Genomic DNA, 26,390 nt, shown 5'->3' on the forward strand with positions numbered 1-26,390 from the left:
TACCAACTTAGGGGCTGCCTACACAATCCTGCCTAAATTTAAGACACCCCCTTTTTATTTCAATCAACCTTTGTAGACTTATTTTCCACTACTCCTTAAACTCCGAGCTCTAGCCAAATTGAACTTCTTGCTACTTCCCTCATGTATCTCATGATTTCCTGCTTCTGTGAGTTTGGATAAGCTCTGCCCCTAATTTGCAACTTTCTCTTAGACATTTGCTCATGCCTGCCTTTGTCAAAACCCAAACAACGTACAAGGATATCAAATGTAATTTCCCCCATAAGACCCTCTTGATGCTCCTACATGAGATTTTTTTTTCTCCTCTCAATTCCCATAGCACTTTAAATGCATACTCCAATGGCAACTGTACCTTGTCTCTCCAGGTTCTCTGAAGGCTGAGACTGTCTTGAACATCTCTTTACACTACTGGTATATTATAAGCATCCAATTAATGTTTGCAGAAAGAAAAACATAGAGGAGTCTATAAACTGCAGTAGTATCAGGTTAAAGATAACAGGAAAAGTCAAGGTTGATTAATTCATCTTTTTATTCACTCAATTTTTTTCTCACATCAGCATGTCACAGAACAAGTCTCTACTGAATCATCTCTTACCAATACTAATAATTTAAAAACTCTATTTATTGATATCATCTTTGCTTTTTATGGCTATTTTATGATATAAGCACCACAAATTATCTGGATGAACAAGTTCACAATTTAAAAGGAAAAGTCAATGTAAAAAGATCAGTTTAAGATCTATCATACCATGTGTCACTACCAATAAAGTCCTGTGCTTTGAAAAAATGGAAGGATAACAATAAATGAATAAAGTAATTTATACTTCTAAATTTTAGTAATATGTTCTTAGTCATTTAATAGAGAATATAACAAAGACAAGGTAAAATACAGGTCTAGAATTGAAGTAAAGGACTGTAGGACAGAAACATACATCTAGTGTCTTAGACAACACAATTCCTAAGCAGATGTCTACAAAAGGTTTCTTAAAAAATAAACGGTAGCATAGACAGGAAAAAAGACGAAAAATTCAATAGGACCCAGACACCAGAGACTTGAAAGATAAGTCAGACATACCCAACACACTTTAAAATACATAGAGTTAAGATAGAAATCTATATTTTGCAGAAGAAAGGAACATAAGGAAAGTCAATTAGTAAATTTATAGAGAGGCACTGAACCAGGCAAAAAATAAATTGAAAGAGTATATATGTGCATGTTTAATATACACACACAATCAGTGATACCAAGAGGAGAAAGTTCAAGGTTAGGAGACAGAATAATCATTTTGCTAAAATGAGGGAGTCACATTTTCTAAGCTTTAGGGGGAACCTACAGATGAAGACTCTAGACCTGCGATAAGTTTACAAACTGTAATAATTGACAAGTATAATCCAACATTTTACTTCCAGACAGATCTTCCATCATGTGCTTTCTCATGCATGCTTGACTTTACTGTCTGAAGGGCCAGCAATAACACAGCCTCAATGAAGTCGCACCTGGGAGTCAAAATGACACTTGTCTGTGCTGATTCCAACTCTTCTGTTTACGGTCCAGAATCAATACTAGCAAAGCATTTCTTGTGCCAAGGGACCAGGTTTAATGTCCAAAATCTTGGGAACTGACAGGGCTTGAGGCAAGCTGTGCAATGCTGAAGAGCCAGGAGCAATCTGTACAGGGCTATGTGCCTGTTTAATTAGCATTATGTCTGGGTCCTCCCTGCAAATCTTAAGGGCCTCTTATATGTTCCTCCCACTACAAACCTTTTGGATTTGCCTCAAGCCACCCAACCACCAAGGGTTTTTTTCCCTAATATTCAGAGTGAAAAAAGATCCACAGAACAATTTTCCACCATAAGCATGTTTTCTAACATGCAGACACCAAAAATAATTTGAAAAAGTGTCTGCTCAGCATTTTTATAAAGTACTCTGCAGCTGGAAATTATTCTTGGTATACTTAGTGGGTTATAGTGCCAAATCTGATAGGATATCTTATTTTGAAAAGTTTCACAATTATGCCTATTCCATTTAAGCTTCTAAGTGGAAAAACAAAAACAAAATGAATTTACCAATGGCATTACATCCTATTTTATAACAATGTTGTGGCTCCCCTGAATTAGATACATTGTGATATAAAATATAATTTGTTAAGCTTTGGACTAATTTGTTCAGTCATCCTTTAAAAGGCATCCATATGCCAGAAATACTGCTGTACACTAGATATGTAAAAATGAAGAGTACCGAGTATGTCTTTGAGGGTCTCACAATCTAGCAAGAGACAGTCACATAAATAATCCTACTAATGTCCTGAGGAAAACAGTAGAGGTATAGACAAACAGAGAAGGAAAATACAGGAAGCAGATAAATTAGAGCCCATTTCATAGAAGTGTATGAAGTGAGAAGTTCTTTAGAACAGAGATAAGGATATGGAAAAGTACAGGCAAAGATTCAGATATAAAAAGCAATCTCCTAACCTATTAGTTCATTATAACTTGAACCCAGAAACTTGTATGGAAATGACAGGATCAGACAGGTAGGAATGGAAGGGAAGGCAAGGCTCTCTTTTTAAAAGAGTCTTTTCTGACAAGGTAATGTGCTTGTAGTTTGCCTTAGTAGTGGGTTATTTAAGTATTTATGCAGAACAGCCAAGGACAATAGAGTAGAAGGGTTGAATGGTACACAAGGTGATACTGAAGGCAAGCTGACGAGTTAGGAGACTCTTACAGAGTACAGGTGAAAACTCAGTAATAGTGAGAATGAAATCACAGGGTCAGATATCAGAAGTCACAGAAGCAATAGCAGGTTCCTAGAGATCTAATAGTGGTGGTTGGTGTGGGAGTGAACTGAAAGAAAATGGAAATCTAGTTGTGGGTCCCAGGTTAGACTTATGTGATGGGGGTAGATGATGATGATTTTAACTAAGAGAGAAATATAGGAACTGGAGCAAGTTTGTGCAGGAAGAGAATGAATAAAATTTTGAACTTGTTGAATTTATCGTGCCTACAGAATATTCAAGTGGAGACATCATGAGAATTGAATGCAAGTCCCAGAGTATAGACTCACTGTTGTGGTTCCAATGGTCAACTAGGTTTGAAAAAGGATAAGACAGAAGAAGGAGGGAAGAAGAGATGGAGAAGAGGAGGGAGGTACATACTGAAAGAAGAGCCATTTAGGATGGTTCCTAAGTTTGTAAGCAATTGAAACCTATTTATTTTCAGGAAATCTGCTGCTTTTTACCTCCCTGACACAGTTCACACTTCTACCAGCAACAGCTTGCTTTGTATTTGGAGATCCACTTTTCCCCCCAATGGGTTCTGTTCTTCCCACAGAACCATAGTAAAATGTGGTTCTAGTAATCATGACTCTATCTGTTGCTCTAGGAATGGCATATGATCTAGACCTATCCAGTCAAATAAAATCATCAACAATGACTGGTTCATAGATGATACAAGTCAGGCCACTGAGTGGCAATGAAATATAACTGGATAACTACATTTTCCTTTGAGTTATTTAAAAAGACTGAAGCTTTTCCTACTAGATTTGAACCAGAAAAAATGTAACCAGGAGCCATTTTCTGAATATAAGAGTCTAGTCAAAGAACGGAATCAATAGAAAATAGAGGCAAGAGATGGAAACAGGGGGGAAAAGATATTGATTACATAATTTGTGTCTTGTACTTAGTCTACTTGAAGCCAAACTTATCTTTAGGTTACTGTCAATAAATTCTCTTTTTCTTTTTTTTTTTTTAAATTTTTTTTTTTTCAACATTTATTTATTTTTGGGACAGAGAGAGACAGAGCATGAACGGGGGAGGGGCAGAGAGAGAGGGAGACACAGAATCGGAAACAGGCTCCAGGCTCTGAGCCATCAGCCCAGAGCCTGACGCGGGGCTCGAACTCACGGACCGCGAGATCGTGACCTGGCTGAAGTCGGACGCTTAACCGACTGCGCCACCCAGGCGCCCCAATAAATTCTCTTTTTCTTAAAGGAACTCTCATGCATTGTTGGTGGAAATGCACACTGGTACAGCCACTGTGGAACACAGTATGGGCGTCCCTCAAAAAGTTAAAAATAGAACTACCATATGATCAAGTAATCCCACTAGAGGGTATTTACACAGAGAATACAAAAACACTAATTCAAAAAGATATATTGCACCCCTATGTTTATTGTAGCATTATTTACAATAGTCAAATTAGGGAAGCAGCTCAACTGTCCATCAATAGATGAATGGATAAAGAAGATGTGATATATATATATATATATATATATATATATATATATATATACACACACACACACACACACACATATAAATGTGATTATAGTTTATATATATTATTATATATTAATAATTATATGTATATACTATAGGTTATATATAAATAATGGAATATTATTCAGCCATAAAAAAGAATGAAATCTTGCCACTTGCAATAACATGGTGGATCTAGAGAGGATAATGCTAAGTGAAATAAGTCAGAGAAGGACAAATACCATATGGTTTCACTCATATCTGGAATTTAAGAAACCAAAACAAATGAGCAAGTCACAAAAGAGACAAACCGTAAAACAGACTCTCAACTATAGAAAAAAACAAACGTGATTACCAGAGGGGAAGTGGGGGGGGGGGATGGGTAAAACAGAAGAGAATTAAAAGTACACATTGTGGTGAGCACTGAGCAATGTATAGAATTGTTGAATCACTATACTGTACACCTAAAACTAATACAACACTATAAGTTAACTATACTGAAATTAAAATTTTTTTAAAATTAACAAGGAAAGAATATATAATATGTAAAAAAAACCAAAATTCTTTTTCTTTAAAACAGTTTGAATATGACTTATAATCAAAATAAATCTAACCAACACAAAGAGTAAAGTGGCAATTGATGTTTCTAAAAATATGAAGTTAAGATCTAGTTTAAAAAATCAGCCACTTATTTACAAACCTTTATCAACAGGAAATATTTGGTTTAAAAAACAAACGGAAGTTATTCATTTATTATTATATTCAAATTATAATACAAGTTTCCCTTAAGGTATTTAAGGTCATCAACACCAAGATAAACTGAGAAAACAAATATGAGAGAAGAAAAGTAGCAAGGATTAGAAGAGGAAGACTGAATATGCAGCTTAAGGAAGAATATTAAATGAATCCCATTAGAAAAAAAATTAACACAGATTTCTGGCTAAAGAGAGTCCATTAAAATGACAACAAAGATATAACATCTAGAAAACAAAATGTGGGGCAGGCAGGGGTAGACATCAAAGGATTTCAGTACATTTCCTGAGTCAACAGATGAAGATGGAACAATGGCTGATACGTCAGCAGCAGAAGCTGTAACCTACTATTTGCGCAGCAGAGAAGAAAACCAAGGAAGAGAACAAATTAGGCTACATTATCCTGAACTCCAGGTATAACAAGTATGAGATATGGGGCTGGAAAAACTCTAAAGTCAAAAATGTTCACAGTCAGCTTTGCTCCTGCCTAATTCTCAGATATGAATAAGCAACCAAGACATTTAAGAAAAGACTACAACATGAAAGAGAAGGAAAGAGAAAAAAGACCTTAAAGGAAACATTAATATTTTAGGAAACAATGCTTAAAATCACTAGTTTGTATTTTAAGAGGGATATAAGAATGTTACATCTATAGAAGGAGAAATAAATTGTTATAAAAAAGAAACAACCAACAAGTGAAGTTATTGATCACCAAAAATACAACTGTTAAGAAAGGAGGGCATTTAAAAAGGAAATCTCACATCATGTACAACAAAAAGATAGAAAGATACAAAGTAATGTGAGAAAAGACAAGAGATACGAAGATTCAAACTAGGAGGTCTAACGTTCGATCAGTGAGAATACCACAAAAAGGGAATAGAGAAAACCAAGGGAGCCAATTATCAAACAAAGGAAGAGGATTTCTCAGAGCCATCCTCAAGCTACACTTCCGTTGGCTCTGCTATTTTTGTGTGTGTGTCAGATCTGACATTTGTATGTTTTTGCCATACAAAACAAAAAGCCATAGCAACTCTAGGTCTTACATCCACACACCCTTCTCTACTGGAGAAAGTGTTTATCTCCTGCCAACCATCCATCATCCTAGGCTTCATTCATTCTATTGGGTACACATAAGTTAACAAAACCATCCTTGATGCAATCACTATAGTCAGGAGAATGCCATGTTGTGACTGGCTTTCACCTGGATTAATGCCATCCCTGAACCATCATTAAGAGAAAGAGGACAGAGATATGCTGCTACTCAATAGGAAGCTGCAGAACGGATGCAGGAAAAGCAACCTTCAATATCCAATGCATTGTTGTGACATTTCAGTACACCAACCATAAAGACACAATCATAAAAGTTAACAGAGAGGAAAAATAAGTCAGCTAAAAAGAACAAAAATCACATCAGCATCAAATTTTTCATCAGCAAAATGCTAGTGAACCATGGAGCAATGCCTTGAATGGTTTGAGGAAAAATTACTTTTCAATCTAAAATTTTAAATTCATCCAATGTATCCATCAAATGTTAGGGCAGAATAGGAACATTTTCAAAATGTATGGATTTGAAAGTATCTTCCTTATGGAAGTTTCTTAAAGATGGACTAAAAAGAAGGAATAGCCAAGACAGAGGAAGATATCAGAAACAGTAAGAAGTGGCTCCAAACCACTAGAGAGAGAAAGAATAAGTTAATCCTTAAATACACTCTTTATAGGGATATGGTGTTTACACATATCCTTCAGTAACTATTACATTTCTTTTTTTTTTTTAATTTTTTTTAACGTTTATTTATTTTTTTGAGACAGAGACAGAGCATGAACAGGGGAGGGTCAGAGAGAGAAAGGGAGACACAGAATCCAAAACAGGCTCCAGGCTCTGAGCGGTCGGCACAGAGCTGGCCGTGGGGCTCGAACTCATGGAGTGTGAGATCATGACCTGAGCCAAAGTCGGACGCTCAACCGACTGAGCCACCTAGGCGCCCCTATTACATTTCTTACATGACTTACAAAGAAAACCCACAGAATTTAAAAATCACTGTATTTCCAGGAAATAATATAGGTTATCTATATACCAAATTAATATATATACCAAAAATATATATATATACCAAAAAATATATATACCAAATTAATCCAGGTGAAAACCAAGGTGACGTTTTAATACTAAAGAAATTCTAAAGAATAAAAAAAAGGCTAGTTATGTGAAAATCAGGTTATCTTGTAAACAGCTTGAGATATACATATGTATCTACCTGTCATAATCACCCAGTAATCTATGAGATATAAAAGCTTATTACATTTAAATTGGTTTTCGTAACTTCTACAAAGTAGGAAACTTACTCTGTCATTTCTCCCAAGTCGTTGCTACTTCTTTTCAGCAATTAGTTAAGCACTTTGCAAAAAGAAACAACTCCTACTCAAAAATTAGCTCTAATATTTTGAGGTAAAAAAAGAGCTACAAAACAAAAGATTGACTTACATGGGAAAGTCACAAAACTGCAACCTGTTATAAATAAATGCTTAAAATGAAAATGAATCTAAATGCTTCCAATGCTCCATTAATATTCAAAGGATTAAGAAATGCAATCCCATCTTTTTCTTAGAATGAGTGAACACTAACCTGAAGAATTATAGCTCTTCTAGATCCGTTTTTTCCCATAATTACTCAATTATTCATTAGAATATGTAAGACCTCTATTGGAATTTTTACACCAGTGTTTCACAAATGGATTTAACTATAAAAGCCTAGCTATACAATCTCTTCCATAAAAGCAATATATTTCTAATATTTATGTCCTTAAAATATCCTATAGTAAAATTAATATTTCTATACAGAAAGAGAAGGAACTATTTCGTCCCCGACAACTTGATAACATCTCTTTCAACTATAGTTATAATTATCATGTACGAACTTCCAAAGCAGTTGTCAAGATTTAACATTAGCATTAATTTATGTCATAACTGACGGTTACTATAAAGATAATGGCAAAGCATCCATTTCTCCAAAGACAGCATGGATCAAAAGGGAAATTTCTTCTTAATTACTACTAATCTGCCCATTTTTAATTAAATTGATCAGTAATTTATTATCTTTCCCTTTCTTGGAAGGCTGTTATTATCACACAGCTTCCCCAAAGTTATCAGTTATCAGTGATTTTTAGGCAATCCAATTACTTCTGGTGTGAGTCCCACCATTTTGTAAAACTTGTTTATGCTAAAAACTTAATACCCAATTTCTCTGTACCTTAAAAAAGAAATTTTAAAAATGCAGAATTTGCACTCAATATTTCACACTTGAAAGTGAGCAGTTTCAAGATCTTATTTGTACAGAAAGACAATTAAAAGTGGAACTTTTATGCCTTTCCCCCTTGTTTGATAATCAAAATAGTTGTTATTAGTATGTATCTTCCCAGAGGAAAGAAATGAGGTCCTTGTAATTTCCTTTGAAAAAAATCTACTTCTTACACTATCCATAACTAAACAATAAATTACGGCATTATTCCAAGTGTTTTCCTTATCAGTTTCTTTTCTAAAGGTAAATACAAATGAAAATATCTGACATACAAAATAAGAAATACTTAATTCAAGCAAACTTTAAAAGAATTTAAGTGCTTCATGTGTTTTTTCTGAATCAAAACCCTTGACTGATATTAAGCTTTGATCAGCATCAAATTTAAAATATAACACTGAAGTAGCAAATTTTCATGATACTGGTTCATAATATAACTTCTCAGAAGCTGAACGTTCTGTGAAAAATGAGAAAATGAAATGCAATGTTTCTCGATAGAAGGGACAGAAATCTTCCTTCCCTTTGTGACAATAGGCTAAGACAAGCAGGGAATATCAGCTTACACTCTATTTCACTAGGTATGCCTTGTATGAATTGACTACAGCTGATTAAAAAAATTCATATTAAGAATACAGAATGTATTCAAATAGTTAACTATCAATGCGAATGAAAAGATAATGGCTTAGTATAAAATAATCTCCATTAATTAACACTTACTGAATAAGTTTCTACTACATTTATAAGGCCCACATTTTCTCTCCTAAATTTCCTATTTAGAAAAATTAACAGTGAATGCAAAATGGCTGCCAAACTCTTATGTACAGGGACTTAAGAATTTAATTCGTATCTCTCTTACTAGATTTAAGCAAGGTTCAGTCTTTTAGGTCTATTTAAATTTCACCATACTAGAAAGGTCTTGCTTGAGCACCCCCTCATCACTCCTTACCACTCTGTTTCCTTCGTCTTCATAGTACTCTTCAGCACCAAGCATATGATTTGCTTGTTTGTCTATTATCTGTCTGGTCCCACTGCAAAGTAAGCTCCAACAGAACAGGGCTTTGTCTGATCTCTTCATTGCACTATCCCCAGTGCCTAGAACTATATACCGTGCACATAGTAGCATTCAATAAGTATTTGTTTAAAAAAAAAAAAAAAAAAAAGATTAAAAGGTCATCAGCTCCAAAATCCTAAGGAAAAACTTAATTAAAGACATTTGACAACCATGAATGCCAAACTATACCAAAAGTTTTATTTTTAAATAGTATTTAAAATAAAGGCATAGTAAGTTTTCTTTTCTACCCAAAAAGACTAACTATCTTGTCAAAGAATAGCTGGGTTACTAACAGTTGTTAATTATTACTACATTATTCAGTTAATGTAATTGGTTCCTATGCATACCTTAACAAGTTTCAAAAGCTCATAGAGATCTTCAACCTCATCACCTTCACATTCGGTATACACTCGTCCCGTATCCACACTCCTTCCTCTTATGGTACGGCGGTAGAGGGGAAGAGCCATCGCTTCTGCATACAGATCGACGGCGTGATGACCCACTGTCTGATACATGTAGCTATCCAGTTCATCTGACCCCACTGCAACATTGAAAGTGGAAATAATCAGTAAAACAGAGTGAAAAAGAAAGTGGATTTGAAAGTCCATCTGGGTTACTGCTTGGAGACTTACTACAGTATATCTCTCTGCATTAACGAAGTGAAATAAAGTGGAAGAGTGGCACATTTGTCCACAGTTGCATCCAGTTCACATCAGCTCTAGTCATCTCTACTACTAATTACAGATACATATAAATTTTTAAAACTATATACAATAAATGTTTAAAGAGAAGAGTAATATGGCCAATAAATTTTGATTAGTTTATTCAATTAAAGATTTTATTACATAAATGTTTTTCAAATCATTCAAGGTTATTTACAAAGTCATCTGGAGTTGTAGGAAAAAACCTTCCTTAACTAAGTAGCTAGTTGGTTAACAAGTGACAAATTATTTGTAAAAATAAATTACATGCTCTTGATATATTTTATATTCAGTACTTCAACAAGACAGACAAAAATATATAAATTAAGCAGCAGTCCAAGATAGCTGCAAAAGAAGACCCTGAACTTACGTCCTTCCACAGAAATACCCAAACTACAGCTACATATGGCATAATTCCCACTGAATTCTAGCTGAATAGCTCCCTCCACAACAAGGAATAAAAGGGCCACATCAAAATGTGTGACAAAAGCAGAGACTCAATCTTGCCCAAAACCCCAGCAGTGACCCACAACAGAAAGGGATCTCACAATACTGAAACCTCTCCCTGAGGAGGGAGGGGTTTGTGCCCCACACCGGACACCCCAAAACTGTAAAACCTGCACTTGAAAGACAAGGACCCTAAAACATCTGGCTTTGAAAACCAATGGGGCACACACCCAGGGGGTCTAAGGGACTGTGGAGATTTGAGATATTCCTTTTCAGGAGCTTGTGCATAGACTCACTCCTCCCAGGACCCAGCACAAAGACAGCAGTTTGAGAGATGACTGGGTCATACGTGAAGATTTATTTGCTAATATATAATTGTCTGCTGAAGGGGCAGGGGCAAGTTGGGACTTTCTTTGGAGATGGAAGTGCTGGTAAGCAACATTTTCCCTCTCCTTCTTTCCACATTGCTAGTGCTGGTGACAAGTGCAGGTGCCTCACCTCCAATACTTTTCCCCCACGTGGCAAAAGTTATAGGCATGACCTACCCTCAGCACTCTTTCCTTGCTAAATCCACAGGTGAGCCCCACCTCTAGCACTCTTTTCCTGCATTGCTAAATCTGTGGGCATGTCCCACCCCAGTGCTCCTCCCATACCTTGCTAAAGCCATGGGTATGTTCTGCACCCAGCACTCTTCCCCTGCATCACTAAAACCATGGACATCACCCTCAGTGCTCTCCTGCAGCCTCACTCAAGTTGGCCACCAAGCACAGTCCACACAACAGACACTCCTCGATCACTTGAACCTAGCAGCCAGAAGGGCTTCTGTTTCTAAGCCCCACAGGACTAGCTCTATGGAGGCTACCACACCTACTGCACTGAACAGACAGCAGACTGAAACTCCTCCCATCTGCTTTGCAAAAGGCCCATATGCTTGTCCTGGAGCTTCAACCTGAGGGACAGGCTTCATGTTAGTCACATACCTAAAGATTACAGAGGTGCCCTCAGAAACCACAGGCAAGAAGTTACATCTTTGAGCCCTCCCTTGGCCTTGTTACAGCTCACTGATACCCCTCAGAAAGAAGCCCAGGTTTTTGTAACTCATGCCCAGAGGACACTTTCATCAAATCTCAAAGTCTAACAGCAGAGTTTACACTTGTGGTCCCACCGAAATGTATATATTTGCATTCTTTAAAAACTGCTGCCTGAGGATCTGGCTTTCAATCCACCTGAAACTAGTTCTTAACTGAGATCACTCCCTTTTTAACACTGATAGGTCTTGGAACACCTTCGACACTGGGGACCTAACAAGAATAAATCAGTCTACTTAGGCAATCACAAAAGTTCAAGAGACAACCAGGAGCTAAAGCAAGGTTGAACAATAAGGTTCATCTACAGAAGGCCACTCCCATCAAGACTGGAAGAGACAGCTGTTTCATTTAATATTTAGAAACAAACACAGAGAGTAAAGCAAAATGAGGAAACAGAGGAATATGTTCCAAATGAAAGAATAAGACAAAACCTCAGAAAACACCTTACTGAAATAGAGTTAAATAATTTAACTGATAAAGAGTTCAAAGTAGTATTCACAAAGATGTTCACTGAATTCAAGAGAAGAATGGATGAGCACAGTGAGAACTTCAACAATGAGGCAGAAAATATAAGAAAGTAACAAACAGAAGTCACACAGCTGAAAAATACAATAACTGAATTGAAAAAGTCACTGCAGGATTCAATAGCAGACTAAATGAAGTAGAAAAAGGATTAGTGAGCTGGCAGACAAAGCAATGGAACTCACCCAGAAAGATCAGATCAAAAAAGAAACAAAAATTAAGTGAAGATAGCTGAAGTGACCTAGGAGACAAGATCAAGAATAACAGCATTCACATTATTGGGGTCTTGAAAGGAGAAGAGAAAGAGAGAAAGAGGTAGAAAACTTACTGACGAAATAATAGCTAAAAACGTCCCTAACCTGAGGAAACAGACATACAGGTCCAGAAAGCAAAGAGAATTACAAATAAGATGAATCCAGAGAGATCCATAGCAAGACCCATTATAATTAAAATACCAAAAGCTAAAGATAGAGAATATTAAAAGCAGCAAGAAAAAAACTAATAGTTACATAAAAGGGAACCCCCCCCCATAAGACTATCAGCTGATTTTTCAGCAGAAACTTTGAGGGCCAGAGGGAGTATCATAATATACTCAAAGTGCTGAAAAGAAAAAAACTTCCAGCCAAGAAAAATCTACCCAGCAAAATTATCATTCAGAATTGAAAAAGAAATAAAATATTTTTCAGAAAAGAAAAGCTTAGGGAGTTTATCACCATTAAACTGGCCTTACAAGAAATTTCAAAGGGATTTCTCTAGGCTGTAAAAAAAAAAAAAAGCATATATCTAATAACTAGAAAACATATGAAAGTAAAAATCTAATGGATTAAAGGAAATATATAGTAAAGGTAGTGAATTAACCACTTATAAAATCAGTTTATAGGTTAAAGGACAAAAGTAGAAAAATTTACTATAATTATAATTAAGGGATATACAAAATTAAAAATGTATAATATAATATTAAAAACATAATGAGGTGCCTGGGTGGCTCAGTCGATTAAGCTGAAACTTAAGCTGAAACCTGACTTGGTTTTGGCTCAGGTCATGATCTCTCTGTTCATAGGTTCGAGCCCTGACTCCACGCTGACAATGTAAAGCCTGTTTGGGATTCTCTCTCTTTGCCCCTCCCCCATTCACACTCTCTCTTTCCCCCTCTCTCTCTTAAAAACAAAAAAAGAAAAAACTTTTAACACATACAGTGTGGGGGAGGGAATGTAGCTTTTAAAATGCATTCAAATTAAAGTTGTTATCTGTTTAAAACAGACTGCTATATATGAAATGTTATGTATATATAAACCTCACAGCAACCAACAACCAAAAACCTATAATAGATACACAAAAGATAATGAGAAAGGAATCTAAATCCAACATCAAAAAAAAAGGCATTAAACCACAAGGGAAGACAGCAAGAAAAGAAGAAAGGAACAGAAAGAAATTACAAAAAAGATAGGAAACTTAACAAATGGCAATAAGTAATATACCTGTCAATAATTAATTTCAGTGTAAATGGACCAAATTCTCCAAACAAAAGACAAAGAGTGGCTAAATGGATTAAACAAACAAACAAACACAAGACTCAACTATATGTTGCCTAAAAGAGATTCACTTTAGCTCTAAGGACACACACAGAATAAAAGTGAAGGAATAGAAAAGATACTCCATGCAAATGGAAAAAGAAAAGTGGTACTGTTATACTTTAAAACAAAGACTGTAACAAAAAACAAGGGCATTATATAATGATAAAAGCGTCAATCAAAAAAGATGACATAAAATTTGTAAATATTTATGTACCCAACATAGCAGCACCTAAATATATAAATATTGCCAGATCAAATATTACCAGACCTAAAAGAAGAAATTAACAGCAATACAATAGTAGAGAACCTTAATCATCATGTAAGTAAGAACCACTTACATCAATAAATAGATCACCCAGACAGAAAAATCAACAAAGAAACATCAGCCTTAAATGACACATCAGACCAGATGGACTTGGTAGATTTATACAGAATATCCCATCCAAAAGCAGAATACACATTCTTCTCAAGTGTTTGTGACCATTCTCCAGGATAGATCACATATTAGGCCACAAAAAAATAATAAATTTAAGAAGCCTGAAATAATAGCAATCATTTTCTCCAACCACAATGTTATGAAAACTAGAAATCAAATACAAGAAGAAAACTGGAAAATTCAGCAGTATGTGGAGATTAAACAGCATGCTATTGAACTAATGGGTCAATAAAGAAATCAAAGGCAAAGTAAAAAAGAATACCTTGAGACAAATGGAAATGGGAATACAACAATCCAACACCTATGGGATACAGTAAAAGCAGTTTTAAAGGGTAGTTCAAAGCAATGCAGGTTTACCTCAAGAAACAAGAAAAATCTCAAACAATCTACTTTAACACCTCAAGAACGAGAAAGAATAAACAAAGCCAAAAATTAGCAGAAATAAGGAAACAACAAAGAGTAGAGCAGAAATAAAATAGAGACTCAAAAGACAAAAGAGAAGATCAATGAAATTAAGAGCTGGTTCTTGGAAATGATAAACAAAATTGACAAAGATTTTGACTAGATCCAGCAAAAAATTAAGAGGACTTCAAATAAATAAAATCAGAAATGAAAGAGGACATGCTACAACTGACACCACAGAAACACAAAGGATCATAAGAGTTACTAAAAGCAATTATATGACAACAAATTTGGCAATGTAGAAGAAATGGATAAATTTTTAGAAACATACAATCTTCCAAGACTAACTCCTTAAGAGATAGAAAATCTAAATAGACTGATTACTAGTAAGGAGATTGAATCAGTAATCAAAAATCTTCCAACAAACAAATCAAGTGGGATTTATTCCAGGGTAATAAGATGGTTCACATCTGCAAATCAATTAACATGATGCACTATATTAACAAATGAAGGATAAAAATCATATGATCACCTCAATACATGCAGAAAAAGCATTAGAAAAATTTGGCATCCATTTATAATAAAAATTCTCAACAAAGTGAGCATAGAGGGAAGTGCCTCAACACAATAAAGGCAATATATGACAAGCCCACAGCTAACATCATATTCCACAGTGAGAAGTTCAAAGCTTTTCCTCTAAGATCAGAATAAGACAATGACATTCACTCTCGTCACTTTTATTCAACATAGTACTAGAAGCTCTAGTCACAGCAATGAAGCAAGAAAAAAAAAGCATCCACATTAGGAAGAAGTAAAACTGTCACTATTTGCGGATAACATGATACTTTATATAGTAACCCTACAGACTCCACCAAAAAACTATTAGAACTAATAAACAAATCCAAAAAGGCTGCAGGATATAAAATCAGTATACAGAAGTCTGTCACATTTTTATACAATGATAACAAACCACCAGAATGAGAAATGAAGAAAACAATTCCATTTACAATCGTATCAAACAGAATAAAATACCTAGGTATAAATCTAATCAAGGAGGCTAAAGGCCTGCACACTGAAAACTATAAGATATTGGTGAAAGAAATCGAAAAAGACACAAATAAATGTGAAGATATTCCATGCTCATTGATTGGAAAAATTAATTGTTAAAATGTCCATATTACCCAAAGCAATCTATAGATGCAGTGCAATCTCTATCAGAGTTCCAATGGAACTTTGCACAGAACTAGACCAAATAATTCTAAAACTTGTATAGAACCACAAACAACCCTGAATGGACAAACCAATTTTGAGAAAGAAGAACAAAGTTGGAGGTTTCACACTCCTTGATTTCAAACTGTACTATAAAGCTATAGTAATCAAAACAGTATGGTATTTGCATAAAAACAGACAAATAGATCAGTGGAAAAGAATAGTGAGCTCACAAATAAACCCACACATATATCGTCAATTACTTTATTACAAAGGAGCTAAGAATATACATTGGGGAAAGAATAGTCTCTTTCAGTAAATGGTGTTCAGAAATGGGACAGCTACATGCCAAAGACTGAAACTACATCACCATTTTATACCATACACAAAAATGAACTCAAAACAGGTTAAAAACTTAAAACAAATTAGAACTCAAAATAGATGAAAGACCTGAAACCATAATAATTCTAGAAGAAAACATAGGTGGTAAGCTCTTTGACATTGGTCTTGGCACTGGGCTTTTGGATCAGACTCCAAAACCAAAAATAAACAAATGGGACTAGATCAATCTAGAAAGCTTCTACACAGCAAAGGAAACTATCAACAAAATAAAAAAGCAACCTACTGAATGGAAGAAAATATTTGTAAATCATATATCCAATAAGGGATTAATAGCCAATATAAATAAAGAACTTGAGAGCAAAAAAACCCAAACAATCCAAATAAAAATGGTCAGAGAATCTAAATACACAGTTTTCTAAAGAAGACACACAGATCACCAACAAGCACATGGAAAGATGTCAAATATTACTAATTATCAGAGAAATGTAATCAAAATCACAATGTGACATCTCATACTGGCCAGAATGGCAATTATTAAAAAGATAAAAAACTGGGGCACCTGGGTGGCGCAGTCGGTTAAGCGTCCGACTTCAGCCAGGTCACGATCTCGCGGTCCATGAGTTCGAGCCCCGCGTCAGGCTCTGGGCTGATGGCTCAGAGCCTGGAGCCTGTTTCCGATTCTGTGTCTCCCTCTCTCTCTGCCCCTCCCCCATTCATGCTCTGTCTCTCTCTGTCCCAAAAATAAATAAACGTTGAAAAAAAAAATTAAAAAAAAAAAAGATAAAAAACAACAAGTGTTGTAGAGGATGTGGAGACAAGGGAATTCTCATACACTTTTGGTGGGAATGTAAATTAATAAGAAATTTCCAATATGGGAAACACTATGGAGGTTACTGAAAAAATTAAAACTAGAACTACCATATGATCCAGCAATTCTACCTCTGGGTATTCATCCAAAGAAAACAAAAATGCTAATTCAAAAAAGATACATGCATCCCCACGTTCACTGCAGTATTATTTACAACAGCCAAGATATGGAAACAATATGTGTCCATCAATGAATAAATGAATATAGAAGATGTGGCATATATACTGCCACATACAAAGGCATCACACTAAGTGGAATAAGTCAGAAAGAGACAAGTATCAAATGATTTCACTTGCATGTGAAATCTAAAAAAACAAAACAAATGAACAAACAAAAAAAGACAAAAACAAAATCATACTTACAGATACAGAGAACAGATTTGTGGTTTTCAGAGGGAAAGGGGGTTGAAGGAGCATGTGTGAAATGGGTGAGGGTGGTCAATCGTATGGCGATGAATGGTAAGGAGATATATCATGGTGGCACTTTGGAGTTTAAAGAAACATTGAATTATTATGTTGTATACCTGAAACTAATATGTTATATACCAATTTTATCTTAATAAAGAATAATAAATAAACCATGTCTCAGGTGGACCCATGAGCTTTGTAATATACTTTTAATAAAACTGTTTATCTAAAAAAGAAAAAGAAATTCAATATTGTTAGAGCAGTTACAAATGTGTACAGAAACATAGCTTAAGCTAGTCAGTAACACAAATCACTGGTTGTCACAAGATTCCACAAATATCAATACAGGTAAAATATTCAAAATAGATGAGTCACACCAGACTATTTTGATGATACAAACGAACTTACAAATATATTGGATCAGGCTTTTTGATGTCATATTTACTTCTGAGAAAAAAGAATCATGAAGGTACAAAATATTATTTGCAGATATTCATCATAGCATTATTTATATTAAAAATTATAGTGTATTCATTTGCAACCATTAATATAATTTTGAGGAAAAGCATTTTCTATTTTTTACTTTATTGTTGAAGTATAATTGACATACAAAGTTATATTAGTTTCAATGTTATATTAGTGTACAACATATTGATGTGACAATTCTATAGACTGCTCAGTGCTTCCCACAATAAATATAGTCACCATCTGCCACCATGCAACATTATTACAATATTATTGACTATATTTCCTATGCTACTCTACATGCCCATTTTATAAACAGAAGTCTGTATCTCTTAACCCACTTTCGCCCATTCCCCTACCCACTTTCCTTCTAGCAATCACTAGTTGTTTTCTGTATTTAAGAGTCTAGTGTTTTGTTTGTTCATTAGTTTGGTTTAGATTCCACATGTAAGTAAAATTGTATAATATTTGTCTCTCCCTGTCTGACTTATTTCACTTAGTATAACGCCCTCTAGGCCCATCCATGTTGTTGCAAATGAAGAAGGAGCATTTTCTTTTTCTTTTTTCTATTTTTTAATTTTAATTTTTATTTTTAAAATATAATTTATTGTCGAGTTAGCTAACATAGAGTGTATACAGTGTGCTCTTGGCTTCAGGAGTAGATTCCTGCGATTCATGGCTAATATACAACACCCAGTGCTCATCCTAACAAGTATCCTCCTCAATGCCCATCACCAATTTTTCCCTCTCCCTTATCCCTCCCCCCATCAACCCTCGGTTTGTTCTCTGTATTTAAGAATCTCTTATGGTTTGCCTCCCTCTCTGAAACTATTTTCTGCCCTCCCCTTCCCCCATGGTCTTCTGTTAAGTTTCTCAAATTCCACATAATGAGTGAAAACATATGATATCGGTCATTCTCTGACTGACTTTTTTCACTCAGCATAATACCCTTCAGTTCCATCCTCGTTGTTGCAAATTGCAAGATTTCATTCTTTTTCATTGTCAAGTAGTATTCCATTGTATATATAATCCACATCTTTATTCATCCATCAGTTGATGGACATTTTGACTCTTTCCATAATTTGGCTATTGTTGACAGCGCTGCTATAAACATTGGGATACATGTGCCCCTATGAATCAGCACTCCTGTACTCTCCATATAAATTCCTAGCAGTGCACTTGCTGAATCATAGGGTAATTCTATTTTTAATTTTTTGAGGAATCGACACACTATTTTCCAGAGCAGCTGCACCAGTTTGCATTCCCACCAACAGTACAAAAGAGATCCTCTTTCTCCACATCCTCGCTAACAACTGTTGTTTCCTGAGTTGTTAATTTTAGCCACTCTGACCAGTGTGAGGTGGTATCTCAATGTGGTTTTGACTTGTATTCCCCTGATGATGAGTGATACTGAGCATCCTTTCATGTGTCTGTTGGCCATCTGGATGTCTTCTTTGGAGAAGTGTCTATTCATGTCTTCTGCCTCTTTCTTTCTTTCTTTCTTTCTTTCTTTCTTTCTTTCTTTCTTTCTTTCTTTCTTTCTTTCTCTCTTTCTCTTTCTTTCTTTCTTAAATTGTTTTAATGTTTATTTATTTTTGAGAGAAAGAGAGTGTGAGTCAGGGAGGGGCACAGACAGAAGGAGACACAGAATCCAAAGCAGACTCCAGGCTCTGAGTTATCAGCACAGAGCCTAATGCGGGGCTCGAACTCATGAACCGTGAGATCACGACCTGAGCTGAAGTTGGACACTTAACCAACTGAGCCACCCAGGCACCCCTTCTTCTGCCATTTCTTCACTGGATTATTTGTTTTTTGGGTGTTGAGTTTGGTAAGTTCTTTATAGATTTTGGATACAAACCCTTTATACAATATGTCATTTGCAAATATCTACTCCCATTCCATCGGTTGCCTTTTAGTTTTCTAAAGTATGTTCTGCAGAATAGGAATCCCATGTGATGATAATAAATACTGGATGCAGAAAGGATTCCATGGTCAAATAATTTATTAAAAACGGGATAACCATGTTAAACAGGTGTCTTTGCTGTAATTCTTCCTAGGCTAATGTGCTTTAACGTGTTCCAATAAGGGGAGAGATTATGAACTATATCTCAAATTTATGTACCCTTAAAAGACTTACATTTTATCAGGTATTTGTGATTCAAAGAATATATCTAAGAAAAATTGTGATGGAATAATAATAACACGGAATATGTTCACAATGTGTTAGTAAGTTTTAAAAAAAAGGTTACAACACTATTTGACATATATGTATGTATGTGTGTATGTATGCATATATGCCAAGAATGTCCAATTAACCTGAGTATGAAGAGTATCCTATCAAAAGGGATGAAAAAATGATATTTTAAGGGCCCCTTCATTAATCAAAACCATCACCATATGCCATCACATTTTGGCCCACCAGATAGGAACCCAACCCATACACCACACTGGCTTGCATGTACTCACATTATTGCTACATACCTGTCTACTCCTAGTCAACAGTAGGAAGTAGAGATATAGCCAAAGTCACCAAAAAACCTTTCAGCCTACCCTCATCTCACACTTTCCCTGGATCTTTAAATATATTAGTTTTAAAGAACACTGATACAATTGAATTAATATATTTAAAGAACTTTGAGCTTCTCAGCAAGAAACTTCCTGATGTTGGCACAATAATTAAAACATTTTACTGACTTCAAAAAACCTAGAAGACAATTTTCCTTTAAGGCTCCATTTAGTCCTAACCACAATGTAACTTGTATTAATGGAACCTATATTGCAGCAATGGTATGAGATCAAATAAAACCAAAAGACTCCACTGTTGCCTGAAGCACCTCAATTAACATGCCACAAAAGTTCCTACTACAAATTTAAAGAGATGGTTTTGTGAATTTTATGACAAGTTCACATTATCCTCATTGATGGAAATAAATTCTTTCCAGACTACACAGTGAAAACCCAGTGCCATGAATTCACTCTAACCAATTTCATACTGGAGTCATCTCTACCAGTCTTTCCTCATTACAGTTCCTTTTACAACATGTTTGGGGGAAAAAATAAGTCAATCAATGAATCATTCAATAATCACCAATTTCCTGCTGACTTTAAATCAAGATTAGCTAAATCCTCTCCATTTACCAACCCACAGCCATCTACTCTCTTCCCCTACAGTTTCAGCTGATTTTTTTTCCCAGCTTTTACTTCATAATATTTTAATTCCATTTACTGTTGAATTTTTCTAGCAATATTCTAAGTAAATGTCTCCATACCATTCTGAAGTATAATTTAGAGATACACTTTATCATTTTATCCACCCTGCCAGTGAACCATGAACACATGGAAGATTATACATCAACGATTCAGTAAAAAGTAACTATACTAATTCACGTAGAGAAGTTTAAAACAAGATAGAAACTCCAGGTAGAAAAATTATATCATTATATATATTATATAAATTTCTGTTTTTTAAATACCAAGACCTCTCAGATAGAAAGGTTAAAAAACCCACTTGCCTGCTTAGCCAGAAGGAATAAGGGAAGTTTTTTTTTCCTTTAGTAACAGAACATAAGGCTGCAACAAAAGTCTGCTTCTTCTTTTATAATATAGAAGTTACAATACAGTTTCCATTCAAGCTTAGTCAAAGAGTTTTCTCTGTATTATTTAAAGTCAGAAAAAGGAGGTCATTTCCAAACATCCTTAAATGCTGTTATATTATTCATCATTGAAACCCTAGTGCAAAATCCTAGACTGTGTGTTTACCCTTGATCCTTTACAAGACGTGTTTTCTATTTCTTCCTATAAAATATTTCAAATCTCTACCTTCCCACTTCACTTCCAGCATTACTTGGGTCTTAAGTGTGAAATAAAGAAAATTCAGATATCTGACTGAAATAACTGCTTGATATTCCAGGCCTAATTCTAGTTAGTTCATTATTCATCTGTCCACCAATAATTGAGTGAATGCCTACTATAGAGGCATAGAGAGGTCCCAAGTACTAAGGCGCAACTAAAGAAACATAGAAGACACAACCTCTCCTCTCAAGAATAAGCAGTCTAGGGGCGCCTGGGTGGCGCAGTCGGTTAAGCGTCCGACTTCAGCCAGGTCACGATCTCGCGGTCCGTGAGTTCGAGCCCCGCATCGGGCTCTGGGCTGATGGCTCAGAGCCTGGAGCCTGTTTCCGATTCTGTGTCTCCCTCTCTCTCTGCCCCTCCCCCGTTCATGCTCTGTCTCTCTCTGTCCCAAAAATAAATAAAACGTTGAAAAAAAATTTAAAAAAAAAAAAAAAAGAATAAGCAGTCTATTTGGGGATAAAAATCAAAGACCAAATAAATAGAAAATAACTGTAAAATGATATAAAAACAAAAATTCAACAGACTGGTAGCCGTGAGGAGGGAGGGAGGGAGGGAGGGAAGGAAGGAGAGAAGGAAGGAAAGAAGGAAAGGAGGGAGGGAGGGAAAAAAAGGGACATATTTAGCACTAGATTCAGATTCAACTAAATTTACTGGATGCTTACTTCATGCCAGGAACTCTAATTAGTGTTTTTACATATACTACTCATTTAATTCATCCTAAAATAACAATAGAGCCAAAGCATGGTCTTCAAAAAAGCTGAGTAAAGGGGATGATAAAAAGCTCTTACTAGAAGAGCCATGTGGAGAAATAGTATTAAATAAAGTCAGACAAGTGTAAATCGTTCCCTATTATACCTTAGCAGTTAATATCTATAATTATATGGGTATAATAGAAGAGTATAAAAGGCAAATTGGTGAATATTTTCCTTTTTTTTTAAGTTCTAATCGCAACAAAAAGTACAACTATGCATGGTGATAGATGTTAACTAATCTTATTGTGGTAATCATGTCTTAATACATACATATACCAAATCATTACATTGTACACCTACAGCTAATACAATATTATATGGCAGTTATATCTCAGTAAAAATAAAAGAAATTATTGAAGGTTGAATTGTGTCCCTCTCAAATTCTTTCCCTGAAATCCTAATATCCATAGCTCAAAATGTGGTTTTATTTGCAAGTAGGGTCACTGCAGATGTAATTAGTTAAAATAACATCATTAGGGTGGTCTCTTAATCCAAATATGACTTGTGTCCTTATCAAAATGGGAAACTTGGACACAGACAAGGTCACAGGGGGGAAAATTTCTAATGAGGGAAATTTCATCGGGAAGAAAACTGAAAAAAAAACAAAACAGCTTACATGAGGTCTGTGGCTTATTTGTGGATGCCCTTGTTATCACAGGCAAATAAAAAGTGGAAATGTACTGCTTTATGCTTCTCTCAAGTCTTACATGTTTAGCGTACATGTAAGATGGATCATTTATCATTATATGTCTTACTCTCCACTCTCCTAGAAGGTGTATCTTATTCACCTGTACATTGCTTATAATTCTTGGAATGTGCTGTGGTGGAAGAGCAGTACACGCTGAAGTAAGGAGGTTCAAGGGTTCAAGCCTCAGGTCTGCAAGTTTATTCTAGTTACGTACCTTGGAGAAATTTATAAAACTATGAGTTTCAGTATCTCTGTCTAATAAAACTGTCTAGGAGTTCTTAAGAGAAATAAAGGATATGCAATTAAAGACACTTAGCATAGAACCTAGCATCTAATTAGGTGCTAAATATATATTAGTTCCATTTTTGTCTTTGCATACTGCATACAATAGAATGCAATTATGAAGTTGGGAGTTTCAGTCATTTAGAGAACTTCCCAGAAAGGGTATCATACACTTACCTTGGTTTTCAGCTGGTCTTAGATTTGCTAAAGCAACGATCTGATGCCCAGCAGCAATGCACTGCATCATATTGTAACAGCTGTCCTTCCCACCACTTAAAAAGAAATAAAGAGATAAATATCAGGTTATTGACCATTATTGAACATAGAATCATTAGATATCAAAATATACTTATTCGACTTTTCAGAATACTTCAGGAACTGCTTTAGAATTAAAACACAAAAGACCGCATGTAATTTCCATAGCAGAAGCAAACTAAACAAATGCATCTGAATGCCTAAGGTTGCTACTGACAAGAGCTTGTGAAATTATGTGCCAGGATAACAAAGACCATTCTAAACAAAATATGATAACTCTTTGGTCTCTTTGGTTTATAACAGTGGCTCTCCTTTATATACAAAGTGCTTTGAAAATTAAAAATATGATTTAATTGTAAATTCTAGCTAAACAGCTATTACATATATTCCTTAGATGAAATTTTCTATGGAAAAGTAGAAAACAGTCTATTCTGTTTTACTATAAGAAATCTAAAAACTGACCACCATCACCAATTAAAGGCTCAAATTAAAGCTCTGAGACCCAATCTAAGGACAGTTTGACGGCCATGGTGGGTTCACATTCTATAGAGCTAGAAAACAAAATGCTGAATTACACTGATGAAGTTAAACATCAATACCATCAGTACTTTAGCTATCACTATATGGATGATGGCAGGACAAGGCTTGAGCCTTAGATCTAATAAACAGATTGAAAGGAACTTCTAAATTCTCATACCAAATCTACCTAAGGCAAGGGCAAATCACTTAGTCAAGACAAGTGGTTTATTTATAACAAGGCTGAATGGCAACCTTTATGCCAATGGCAACCTCTATGCCAAGTTCATCTATAACAAGGTTGAATGGCAACCTTTATTTTGGTTTAAAACTCTACTGCCTCTCCGAAAGATATGAATAGACACTTCTCCACAGAAGATATCCAGATGGCCAAATGACACATGAAAAAATGCTCAACATCACTCATCATCAGGGAAATACAAATCAAAACCACAATGAGATACGACCTTACACCTGTCAGAATGGCTAACATTAACAACTCAGGCAACAACAGATGTTGGTGAGGATGCAGAGAAAGAATATCTCTTTTGCATTGCTGGTAGGAATGCAAGCTGGTGCAGCTACTTTGGTATTTATCCAAGGGATACAGGTATCCTGTTTCAAAGGGACACATGCACCCCAATGTTTATAGCAGCACTATCGACAATAGCCAAAGTATGGAAAGAGCCCAAATGTCCATCGATGGATGAATGGATAAAGAAGATGTGGTATAAAAATACAATGGAGTATTACTCAGCAATCAAAAAGAATGAAATCTTGCCATTTGCAACTATGTGGATGGAACTGAAGGGTATTATGCTAAGTGAAATTAGGCAGAGAAAGACAAAAATCATATGACTTCACTCATATAAGGACTTTAAGAGACAAAACAGATGAACATGAGGGAAGGGAAGCAAAAATAATATAAAAACAGGGATAAATAATTATACTATTTACAATAATATAAATACAGAAAACAAACAGGGTTGCTGGAGGGGTTGTCAGAGGGGGGATGGGCTAAATGGGTAAGGGGCATTAAGGAATCTACTCCTGAAATCATTGTTGCACTATATGCTAACTAATTTGGATTTAAATTAAACAAATAAAATTAAAAAAATAAAACTCTACTGCCTTTCATTGTACATGTTTCTTCCTTTACTTTATCATTACCTCCCTTTTTTCCCTACTGTTCCATTCTTTCCAATCTTTGCTTAAGATCTGCAGGTCCCCCTCCAGGCACTTGAGACCTGTTCATAGACCAAGAAACTTTTAAAAAGAGACTGCTTGTCCTAGAAACTGGACCTTTTGCCTTTTATTTTAGTTGCCAACATTTATCTGCCTCTACCGCATTCTTCTAATCAATAACAACGGTCATTCCAGAACTTCTCAAGGCGAGACCACAAGGGGCATGGTGAAGTTATACATCATGCTCCCTTTCCTCAGACTCTGATATTCCCCTAAATCTTCCACAACTTCCCCTATTGAACTTCACTGCTCTATTTTCTCAGGACAAAAAGATTTCACCAATTCTTTAGAATATTTAGAATATTAAAGATTTATGTGCATAAAACCACAATTCTAATTCTTTAGATTATTAAAGATTAAAGAGTATACACCTGGGCACCTGGGTGGTTCAGGGGGTTGAGCTCTGACTCTTAATTTCACCTCAGGCCATGATCTCACAGTTTTGTGGGTTAGAGCCCCACATTGGGCTGTACGATGACAATGTAGAGCCTGCTTGAGATTCTCCCTCTCTGTCTCTCTGCCCTTCCCCTGCTCCCACTCTCTGTCTCAAAATAAATAAACTTAAAAAAATAATAAAGAGTTTACACCTATAATCAGAACTTAGCTTTATAATTCATTTGTAAATATGTTAAAATTTCAAATATGGCTTTAAAATAGCATTTCCTAAACTGTGTTCTATGGAATGTTAGTGTCCAGAAAATACTGTAAGAACAAAAGGTTTTGAAAATGCTGAGCAACTTACTTGCCTCTTAGAACATTACAAAGTACCTAAGCATATGTTAGGTGAAAAGTCGTATAGATTAGAATTTTAATTCCCACCTCTGGTATACTAAGTGAAATTACTCAATGTGCTTGGGTTTACATGCTTCATTATAAAACCAGAGAATGGTTTAGCTAATCCTCAAGGTGTCATTCAACTGTAAAATTGAAGAAGTCAATCTTTTGTGTATAAGAAGAATAATGTTCTTTATGCT

The 26,390-nt window shown here is 35.3% G+C and overlaps 1 protein-coding gene across 3 annotated transcripts in view; it reads right to left on the reverse strand.

Moving 5' to 3' along the window:
- DPH6 (diphthamine biosynthesis 6) overlaps positions 1-26,390 on the reverse strand; it is a 198,283-nt gene that overhangs the window by 169,605 nt on the left and 2,288 nt on the right. For all 3 annotated transcript variants that reach the window (XM_086710304.1, XM_025919641.2, XM_025919642.2), the window contains exons 2-3: positions 23,578-23,672; positions 9,713-9,906 (exon numbers count right to left, since the gene is read on the reverse strand). In XM_086710304.1, the coding sequence (XP_086566430.1) occupies positions 9,713-9,906; positions 23,578-23,672 (289 nt within the window). The remainder of the gene's footprint in view (positions 1-9,712; positions 9,907-23,577; positions 23,673-26,390) is intronic.

This window comes from Puma concolor, chromosome B3 (genome assembly GCF_028749965.1).
Source record: "Puma concolor isolate L17-30 chromosome B3, mPumCon1.1.hap2, whole genome shotgun sequence".
Lineage (NCBI taxonomy): Eukaryota > Metazoa > Chordata > Mammalia > Carnivora > Felidae > Puma > Puma concolor.